Raw genomic sequence first — 11689 nt, 5'->3', positions numbered from 1 at the left:
GAAAGAAACAGCATATGAAAATGGCCAAATTGTATGATTTCCATACTTTTTATCGGACTTTAATATGAAAATCTTCGACGTACTGAATATAAAATTAAGCTAAATACATAGTTCACTCTTATTTCTCGATGAAATAATTTAAAAAGTGTCAGTGTATCCTACACGGTTATTTATTGCATATTTGTCGTATTTCTGTTATATTCTTAGCAAAAAAATTGGCACCGATTTCTTATAAATCTGTCACACATTTATAAATGTAATTATGATAAAAAAACATATTTATAAGCAATAAAAGTAAATCTACATCCAAATACATATGCACATATCACTTAAAGGAATTAAAAATTATGTGAAGGACAAATAATGATCCCAAAATTTAATTTAAATTTCATCCTTTAATTTTTAAAATTTAAAAATATGTAATAATCACCGTTATTCCCTTATCTGCTCCTAATGATGCATAAGGAACAGCATTGGTAAGCGTAGCGAATGGCAGCGTATCTCGGTCATTTATTACATGCGATCGGTCTTATGGCTCAGGTTCCAGTTCCGAAACTACAAAATATTTCAGTGTAAAAACTTATTTAAAAATTATATGTACATGATTTTGGTCCAATGAGGAAAATCAGTGGTTTAAAAAAAAAAAATATTTATTAATAGACTATCAAACTAAGCCAAAAATTTAAAAAAACATTTTATGTATCGAAATACCAGCACTATGATTTTTTTTTAAAATTTGTAATTTGCATCACAAGTTCTTGTTCGGTGAATTCTGCTGATTGGTGAGTTAGCTTCCTGGAAACTGGAAATCTATCACAACACTCAAAGCATTGGTTGATTCGCAAGAGCTTGTGACGTAGTTTGTTTTTAGTAATTTTGTCGTACATTTCCGAGAAATTTTGCCATACAATGAATTTCTCTAATTTTTAGCGCATGTAAGAATTCATTTTTTATATCCGATTTCCCGTAGCACTGAACTTCGTCATTCGTCATAGTTGACAACACTGAAAAGTTGTGAATATTACGCATGATTAAATAATTATAATGTTTATGTTTTATCAGTATTATTTTTTTTTCATCTAATGAATGTATGATTTTTAACAAGCTGCAAATATTTATTTTGTATTAATGTAAACTGACAACAAAAACCAATTTGTATTTGTTTTAAAATGTTATATTTTATGGTGGATATTTCTCAGTATATTTTTTATGCATTTAAGGAGGGTAGAACTCATTGCGAAGTAAAAAATATGCAATATTTTATATATAATTATTTAAAAAATGTGAAATTCTTTGATTTGTACTTTGCTTATGTGCTCAAATGTATTATTTTATTCTAATGTTTACTAACAAAACTGTATCTGTATTATTGGATGTGTGTATTATTAATATAATTATAAATGATCTCTTGAGGGAATCAAATAAAATATTCTTTATAATAATTTGTTTGGATTTAAATTAAGAGGTTGAGGTTGCCAATCTATTCGTTACTTAGTGGTTTTATTATAACTAACAAGTCTGGAGTTATATTCATTTGTCTTTTTTTTTACCTTATAAAGTAAGGTCCAGACAATGGAAAAATAGTGCATTGAAGTGAACTTTTTGCATTTTAAATGTTTTATTTGTGAAATTGTACAAAATATATAAATATGCTTAAAAACAAAATAAAATATGAATACTGAATCAATAAAAAAAGTATTCTCTTTATGTTACAAACAATATTCTCATACAAACAATATGAGATAACAAAATTATATTACATAATGGTGCATTGAATTAAAGCTAAGTCACATTGATGTCTTCAAAAGCATTTTCAGGAAACTGCTGTAAATAAGATGGACCCTGGAAAGGAAAAAAATAAAATTAATATAAATTTGCCATTACACTGAATGCGACTGCGACTGAACACAATTTTTTTTCTAGCGAGTTGAGACACAGAAGTTGAAGTATTTGCCAAACACGAGAGTCTGACTCTGTTTTGGCAATTCTAATCTATTTGGATAAAAATAATAATAATACATATGAGGGTTAATACCTAATGAAGCAAACTTAGAAATCTCCTTCGAAGGAGTTGCTGAGATATTTGCGAAAAACTTTGAAAAAAGAATTGTGAGGTTTCTAATTATGCTTCACTAACTCAATGGAGAATGTTAAGTTTGCGGTGTTAGAAAATATAATTGAAATCTGTTTTTGCGAGAATTAGAGACCGTTTTGAATTACGCTATTATTTAGGTAGGTAGGTTTTTATGTATGGTTTATTTTGGCATTTAATTATCCGTTTTTGGTGGAGATTGCTAAGTTTGCTTCTAATACCCTCCCCTCATACGTATATGTATATGACTGGGAATTCTAAAAATATTTTGTTTCCAATTTTAATATTTCAATCAATGTGTAAACAATTTCAGAATGCAAAAACAAAATCAGATTGCACAAGAAAATAGAATCCTAGTTAAACTGAAAATGATTATAAAAAATATCTTACGACTTGTGGTTAAATTTATTGAATAAAACATTTTCTCATAAGACCACTTAAATTTATTTCGGAGCACTACTCTATATAGGGAAGCACAGATCTTTTCACCTGTTTAACAGTGTTTTATTTAATGAATTTAATCATGTTATTCCACTATTCCACTTTTTTTTTAAAATTCAATCGTTCCTATTCCCACTTAGTATGACTATTTTATTGATGAAGAAAGGCACTTACTTTCCACTTGTAACTGTATCTAGAAGGTTGACGATGTAGCGAGGACACATCTCCGGGTGCATAACTCGAGCGTGGAACAATAATCCCTGGCACAGAGCGTAGAGCAGTTCAGCAAGGGGCCATTTCTCTGGCAGCAATTTGTGTTCATACATTCTACTGCAGAAAATCTAAAAAATAAACCATTCAATTTAGTAATGAACTAAATAATATTAATGCAATGAAAATGATTAATTTAATGAAATACAAAAAAAAAGATAAGCTTTTGAAACAATATGCTTTACAAATTGTACGCATATCTTATTTTTTCACATCTGTATCACCTGACGCCTCCAGGAGACCCTATCGCCAGCTCTGTGTTCTGCCGAATAAAGCCGAAAGATTGATTGCCCGCAGGTTAAGGCATTTCTGAGGGATCTGCAGCATGTGTTCGAGCAAGGTTCACCGCCGTACCTTCAAAATGCTCGTTATATAAGCTTGCTGTATCCATTCTGGGCCTTCAATGTTAGTAATGAAATCCAACCACCTTATGACCTAATATTCTCTTCAAGCACTTGCTTTCAAAACTCGGAAGTTTGGTGTTTTGAGTTTTGGTAAGTAACCAAAGTACTGGCATTATATAGGAGTTGAATAAATAAATAATATACTCAAATATAATTAAGTACATTTTTAAAAGAAAATTTTAAAAGGCTAATTTGATCAGAAGCTATTTATTTTGAATAAACTCAGTTGGTTCAAAGTTGGCGTAATTATTTGAATTTTAAACAAACAGCTTAAAGCTGATATGCTTAAATCTATTTGAATTGCATTACTTTTTTATTTTATTTATCTGGGATATCAACAGTAGTAATACAGTGGTATATACATGTACAAACGAAAAATACATCAAATAAAATCAATAACAGATATCCACAAAATACTAATTTGTTTATTTTGTACTGAAAAATTGGTAGTACCCTACTTATTCGATTGAATGAATTTCTACGTTCAGATTTAAAGATTATTTTCACCAGAAAGAATAATCTCTACTTACGTGTAATATTGAGGTAATGGTTGCCAGAGAGAATGAAAGGTTCGGTTTGAACCAGAAAGCTGTGCCGGCGAGGAAACCAGCTGGAAGAGCATGTTCTGCTGCATCTTTCTTTTGGCGGCGACACAAGATGCATGTTACCAACTGTAAAACACAAACAAAGTCTCTATAGAAGGATATTTCAATAGAGAGAGATAAGCCTAGGCACTTGCATAGTTTACAATATGTTATCGGCACACTCACACAACTGGACAATTTTCTTTAAATATGCAAACAATTTTCATGTGTAAAATCTCATGAATAGAAGAAGAATTTTATAATTTTATTTTTTTATTTTATTGCCTATGGAAATAAAAGACACTATCTTAAATTCACAAATTCAGAGAAACTGATCACTGGTTATTCAAAATTTGTGTATCACTCGTCATTTATTTCTATAATAAAGTACAACAAACTCCCACCACGAATTTTCACTGACAAACTTGAATGATTTTTTATTATAATTTTTAATAAAGTTTAAAAATTAATCCCAAATATTCTCTAATGCAATATGTAAAGAGGATAGTATAAAAAAAGGATTATCCAATTGAAAAATATTTATTGATTAAGCATGAAATAATAATAAAAAAACATATCATTGCCTATATAGGAACCGATAGATCCTTTCAAGGATTCCGCTATACCGCACTCCTCCGCTTGTTTGATTTATCCTAAGTGTTTTAGTAGAATATTTGTCTGTAATTTTGCTTATGTGATTTTTATAATATATAAATAAAATCAATTAAAAAATATACTAGTTACTAGTCTGTTGTAAAATACAATAAATAATAAAATCGATAACTAAATAAATAAAAGTGGAATATTATGGCAAATAAATTGTAATTTACATGTTTGAAATGGTCGGGATAATTAAGATGAACGAAATTTTCAGAGCGGCGTATTTAAGGATGTTGTTTATTTAAATTTAATAATGTTTACCCGATAAATTCCAATATATCCTCCAAGGAAAAGTCCAAGATTAAAGTGCTGTCTCGTAATAGTCTTCAACGCTTTTGTTGGTGATGTTAATCTTGGAACTATAGTCCTTAGCATTGACATAGCACAACCGAGACCAAACATTGAAATTGTTCCCTAAAATGAAAACAGATTATGTTAATATTATACATTACATAGATGGGTTGAAAAAATTCTATAATGGCCATTGGGGAATGTAAATATTTTCACAAATTAAAGGCATTTTGAAACCACCCTCACCCTAGTAGTCTTAAGAGGATTTTTGGTGTCAGGGAAACTTGACGAATAGGTATTTGAACATAGTTATTCTGTCACTCTTTCGCATATGCCTCCCAGATATTGTGGAAAAAAGACAACTCCGCGTCGGCCTGAATATTCCTAATTAAAATCGAGGTTTCATTGTCCCATTTACCGCACTCCAAAACTGAATCGATTTTGTTTTTTTTATTTTCGTGTCAGTACTTTATCCTTTGTTGAAAATTAGTTATTAATTTTGTATACCATACGTCAGAAGAGGGCAAATAAAACTGAGCGATTTTATGGGTTTTTGGATGGGCCTAGCTCCCATAAGAAACAATTTATCAAAAAAGCAAAACAATAGAGACACGCCAATGGTAAATATTTAGTGTGTAAAAAAAAAAATAGTACCCTAGTGCCAGGAAGAAAACACGGGAATATGTTTATATGAACGCTATTTCCTCTTAATGTTACTGTTAACATAGTATTCTTGGTATAAATTTATTACTTAATAAGTAAGATAAAAAGATAACTTTGATATGTTGATTTTTCTTAAAAATCTTCGAGAGAAAGCATATTGACAATACTGATGTTTTTTAAACTCTTGTGTGGCTATGATTTCACATGAGTCTACATAGAATATAAGACTTGACATATGCCTTGATTTTTTATATAATAATGTCGTATTTTGCGCTAACAAGCCTAGATTATATTATTTTTTAATAAATGATTGAAAATAAATTGCTAAACAGCATACGTTCATGTTAAATTTTAATTTTTATGTCTGTATTTCAAAATATCTCCCCTTTTCCGATTTTATGAAACAGATTTTAGAATTCTTTATATAGTTAGTAACAAAAGTGCGTCCATTAATCCGTATCGGATAAACCACATGCATGGGTAATGCTGACATAGTTTTTCGGAAGGGCAACTATTCCGATGCGTGCCGAAAATATCATACAGGTGGCTGATCTAGTACACGCATGGATCTGATTTCCATTTTGATTCGAACACACAGTTCATCCGCTCGCTATGAACATCCGAACACAAATGGCCGTCGCATCGGCAATCCGAATGCTGCAGATGGATGTACTTCCACGTACTACGCGATCCATCCGATGCGAGTTAATAAAATTCCACGGTGAATAAGTTCTCCAGATACAAAGTTTTATTTTCATACATAAATGGATTAGAATAAAATTGCATTATGCATGTCAGTTTAGAATAAATTATGTCCCATTAAATTTGTTTAAAGTTTAAACAATAATAATTGGAGAATCACTATCATAGATTGCGAGTATAAATCGAGTTCACGAAACTGTTTTGACAAATATAATACATGCAATAAAATATAATGAAAATATAAACATTAATTAATAAATGTCAATATTATGTATATTAAATAAATTGAATCTGGACAAGGATAAATTGTATGCAAAAGAGTTTAGATGTCGTTATTTAATCAAATATCCGAGGTAAATAATAATGAATGCAGAAATGCATTAAACCTGCAGCAGTATAAGCATTTTATGTTGTTTTCGACCTTTGGTATGTTTACATATTATGCACAATAAGTAATGTTAATATGTAATGATGTATATTATGCTTTATCTGAAGGAAATTGCATACTTGAGCCATTATAAATATATCCGTATGTTTATCTGAAATATTTTAATAAAAATACATTTGTAAGATATTTTTAATAGTTCTATACATCGTGCCAATAGACTTTCAATACCAAAGTTGTTAGGATAATGATTTCATAGTAATACACAGAGGTCAAACTGATTTTTATTAATGAATATTCAATACGTCTGAACTAGTGAAATTAAGGCCCATTTGGTGAATATAAATGAATAGGCACATTGTATTTTGAACCGTATTTGCAAATTTTACAACATTTCAAGTGATAGATATATTAAATTTAGTTCGATGAAATCCAATTGGATCAAAAGTAAATTGATAATATCCCAACAATTCAATTGTACATTTAACAGCATAATTTTATTAGCAATTTTTTTAGTATTTATATAATTTTTGTAGACTGTAGGATTGTACCCACTAGGAAATTTATCAAGATTGATGAAGTCACCCATTATCCCTGCTGAGTTGAGTCATTCTAACAAAGACTGCATACAAGCATGGCGCAGTAACATAATACATGCTGTTTCAGGTAGTTAGCCTTTCCCTTACTGTGCCAAAAATATCCTCACGTTCCGGTACTGTGTAGTCAATATGCACATAAAAATGAGAGATTTAAAATTGTTTAAATTATTTATAGCTGAAGTCAAAAGTGATAATATTTTCGATCTAATTGCTAAAAACATGAAAAGAAACATTCGCTAAGCTCGCAGCACAAGCGAGAGGACCACCCCTAATTAAGATCGGAGAGCTACTGGCGTCTGGCAGTAGTACTGGCTATTAGCCCATGTGACGCGTGAAATTGTCTCTCTTACTCGCGAATATATTTGTAGTACCGAGAGTGAGACGTAAAGAGTGTGGTGAGACAATCACATATTCGGTACACTTTTACTTCATACACCCCAACATTGATAAACTTTTGATTGTATTGGTAATTTATCTCCGATTTCCGATAAAATGCTTTTTCTGTGCCCAATAAGTATACATTATTTAATAATAAATTATTTTGACAGATACGGAAATGTTATATGTAAAATTGAAAATTTAAACACAGTATTTATTATATTTAAAGATATTTGAAAGTTGTCAGATGCAATGTGCACTAGCTACACATTATCGGGTAGGGAGGGTTAAAAATATGCGTACTTTAAATGTGAAGTCAGCTCTTTGCCTGTTTCGCAGAACAATAACAAGAACCAAAACTAGTGAACAAAGAACCCAGCAAAACAGATACACGAGATGTGCTCTGGCTGAAAATTATAGAATCCCTGGTGCAAAAATGAGCATTACCCAAAAGCGATATAGCGTTATTTCACCGAGGCTGGACAGATCTCTAAAATCCATGACTATAAAAAGGTTTATGATTTACTCCAGGTTATGCAGTGAATCAAATAACAAAAAAATATATATTTCTTCTTGATGCTTGCTGATCAAAAATAATAATAAAAAATGTGAAAAGACTATATTGGGTAAATGTTAATATCGTCGCCGTTCAGGCAAAAGTCATTAACCCTAAAAATGACAATTTGGAGCTGAATATATCATTCCAAGCATAAAATTATGTTCTTTAAGAGGCTTTGTCACCAAGGTTAGAAAATAGTTCAAAAAGAGTTGCGTAAATCTGAATGATTTGTTTTTTACAGTGCGACTTGATATTATTAGATATTAAAACATTTTTTAAAAACATGTTAAAAATTATTTTTTTAAATAAAAATTCATTTCTAACCGCAACATTATTTATTTTAAAGAAACAAACAGTCAACAATGATATAGTAACATTAAAAAAAATATAGTTTAAAGACAGACCAGCAAAGTTTCTAAATAAGAATCATACATATTATTAAATTGTGTTACAACAAAAGGGTGTGTTTATGTGTATTTGTATGAGAGTAGGTGTAGATGTGTGTTTATGTGTATTAGTGTAGGAGTAAGTGTTCAGGTGTGTGTAAGTGTAAGCATCATTAAATAGTAAGTGTGATCATATCGCAGCCAGAAATAAGGAGTCATAGTTTATTTTTAAATAAATTAGGGGGCATGTAAAATATATCTATAGATGAAAAAAAGCATTATAGTTAGAACAAGAACTATAGAGGAAAGAGTGTTTTGCATAGTTAGTGCTACAGACTGGCAGATAGAATAAATACTTATTTCTTGTCACATTGAGATTAATTTTGGAGAGTAAGTTAAAAGAGTCTACTTTATTATTTAATAATTTAAGTAAATAGCATAATTCAGATACAGTGCGTCTATTTTCAAGGGTAAAAAATCCATTTTGTTGGGCAGATTGGCTGTAAGTACTAAGCGTTTTATTGTTTTTATAATCAAGGTATTTTAAAAATTTTCATTGAACATTTTCAATAATTATTCCTAATATTTCCCTTCTTTCACACGCTCTTTATAGCTTGCATTGTCTAGATAATTTATTTATTTTTGATTTTTAAAAAAAAAGAGAAATAATTGAGTTCTTATTATTTACTCAATTATATAAATTTTCAGACCATTTCCTCAAAGTCGTAAATAACTTGTGCTGGAAAAATGGAAATCAAGTTGTGGTAGAGTGGGATTTGAACCTCGGACCTTTGGCCCGTGAGTCCACAATACTACCAGAGGACCACAACCCCGTTCAAAAATTATAAACAAGCAAAAATCACTGTACCAAATTTTAGCCACCTTACCTCATTCAAAACCTTCCAGATATTTTATTAAAAACGGAGGAAGAAATTATTAGAAGGAAAAAGTTTTGAAAAAGGAATTAATTTCAAAAACATAAATGAATTAGGTTGTATACATAAAATCTCCAAAACATAAAAATCAGATTTTTCCTTGGTTTTTCCAAACATTCTAATTGCGATTTCACAGAATGATGTATTTTAGGTTAATGACTTGCCCGAACGGAGACAATATTATTTAATAAAAATGGTACTTTTCTTTAATTTACCTTTAGTATGTAATCTCTACAGGCTCCAGAGTGAGGACAGTATAACGATCCTTTGTTTCCAGAATTTCCTATGTAGCCATTATTCGATGGCTGATTATTCACAGTTGGTGGAGTGAAAAACCTAAAAATAAAGCGATTTTCAAAAATATTTTTTTTTTAACAAGGATGAATCTTTAACATATTAAAACAGAGATGAAGAATATAGAAGTCTAGGCATCTACAGGGCTTATTACCTGTTATTGGCTGGTTTAAGTGGCCACTTTACACACTGTGTAACATTCACCATTCTGCTCATATTTGAACATCTACATTCCTTCAATTATTTAATCTGTATCAACATCAGTTTGTGAAGTTAAAGAGCTGAAAGCTTTATTTATGCGGGTGAGATTCATCTAATTGAATTATTTCACCTACATACTAGGCATTGACTGAATTTTTTTTTTTTTTTTTTCAATTTCTATACTTCTTCATGGACCAGGTAGATTTATCAACAATATTTCAAACCTACATCAACAGATGAAAGAATTGAAGAAATATAGATGTTCATATCAATTGATAAAAAAGGGTAAGTTTATATAGACCTGTAATCTTTATAGTGGGATTGGTTTCCAAAACGGACATTTTTTTTTTACTCTTCAGTTGATCGTAGACCATGAGTAAATTTTATGAATTATTTATTGAGTAAGAGAGAGGAGTCATCAGTTGACCTCCAACATCTCTTTTATTAAACTGGTAGGCTAACTACCTATTTGACAAACCCAGAACACTAAAGCGATTGAGACGCCTAACATACATCTAGGAAGCTGCTGGCCAGACTCTTGATTTGGTTGCTGAACCTTTGCTGGTATACCACACATAATTTTCTTAACTCATCTTTTACTAGAGGCATTTGTTAATACTCGTCCACTTCGGTGTTCCTGGCAAACCAGGGGGCATTCACTATGCTCGCAATGCCGTATTTTGAAAGCGTTGTAATATTTCAATATTGGAGTGACTCGCTGTGCCCCATAATTGTATTTCGTACATCCACACTGGTTTGAGTATTACTTTGTGCACTAGTAATTTATTTTCTAGTGAAAGACTGGAGTGTCTTCCCATAAGCCACTGCATTTGACTGAATCGAAAATTCAAATCATCTCTCTTGGCCTTGATGCGGTTCTTCCACGTAAGTCTTCTGTCGAAATACATCATTTATAATTCCCTTTCCGCACCTAATGGTGCATAGGGCACTGCATTGGTACACCAATCGCAGCGCATCTTGATCAAATAATTACATGAAGGTAAGATGATGAATCTTGCGCTTCAGGTACCAGTCCAGGGACGATGAAATATTCTAGTGTGAAAACACCCTTTAAATAAATATTTCTTATCAACCATGTCGGGAATCGAACCCGAGACCTCTCGAATGGTAGGCAAACGCACTGACCATTCCACCAAGAGGCCGAAACGAATAAATATAGATAAATAGACGGCAATTTTAATTATTATTTATTATTTAGAATTCAGTTTTTTAATATCTCCATGTAATTTTTTTTTTTAATTTGAAATTTATTTATTAACCCTCGCGGATTATTACATTCATTTTACAACAATACATATATCTTTTTTTTCATACTCTGTTGTTGATAATAATATTTTTTACATCTTTTGTTTGTTTGAGTCTTTTGTTTACTTTTGTCTGGTAGTTTATTGTATAATTTCAGTCACTGATTTATTAATCTCGATTATCCTTGTCTCGTTTTGGAATGTTGTATGTGATATTGTTGTGATATTCTTGTATTATGTCCATGTTTACTACAATTTTCTTCAAGTTTGAGTTCTTCGTCTACAGTGATATCAGTGGCTAACTTATGAATAAATTGTAAAGATTCTAGTTAAAAAAGTTCATTAACATTTAATTGTTTAGTTTTTTTAAAGAATTCTTTAGTTGGTGTTAGCTAAGGGAGGCCATATACTAGCTTCAATATTTTATTTAGCTGTCGTAGTATGTTTATGTCATTTTGGTTTCCTGTTCCCCTTAGTTGTTGCATTTCATATATAGCTCCAAGAGTGTTCATCGTCTTGGATCAACATATTAAGTTCTCCAAAACAACGTCTATATTTAAGATGAAGATCCATAATTGGA

At 30.7% G+C, this 11689-nt stretch overlaps 1 protein-coding gene across 1 annotated transcript in view; it reads right to left on the bottom strand.

The window, feature by feature from the left end:
- Positions 1-1599: 1599 nt before the first annotated feature.
- Positions 1600-11689, bottom strand: part of LOC148271531 (transmembrane protein 135-like) — a 37086-nt gene continuing 26996 nt past the window's right edge. Inside the window, exons 5-9 of the mRNA XM_088241275.1 lie at positions 9565-9685; positions 4713-4865; positions 3738-3878; positions 2708-2874; positions 1600-1842 (exon numbers count right to left, since the gene is read on the bottom strand). Coding sequence (XP_088097401.1) covers positions 1788-1842; positions 2708-2874; positions 3738-3878; positions 4713-4865; positions 9565-9685 — 637 coding nt within the window. The 3' untranslated portion in view covers positions 1600-1787. The remainder of the gene's footprint in view (positions 1843-2707; positions 2875-3737; positions 3879-4712; positions 4866-9564; positions 9686-11689) is intronic.

The sequence above is a fragment of the Micrasema longulum genome, unplaced genomic scaffold (genome assembly GCF_059751315.1).
Source record: "Micrasema longulum isolate JH-2025_06_02 unplaced genomic scaffold, ASM5975131v1 h1tg002820l, whole genome shotgun sequence".
NCBI lineage: Eukaryota > Metazoa > Arthropoda > Insecta > Trichoptera > Brachycentridae > Micrasema > Micrasema longulum.
Note: the sequence above shows the minus strand (reverse complement) of the source record. Positions and strands in the feature narration are given on the sequence as shown.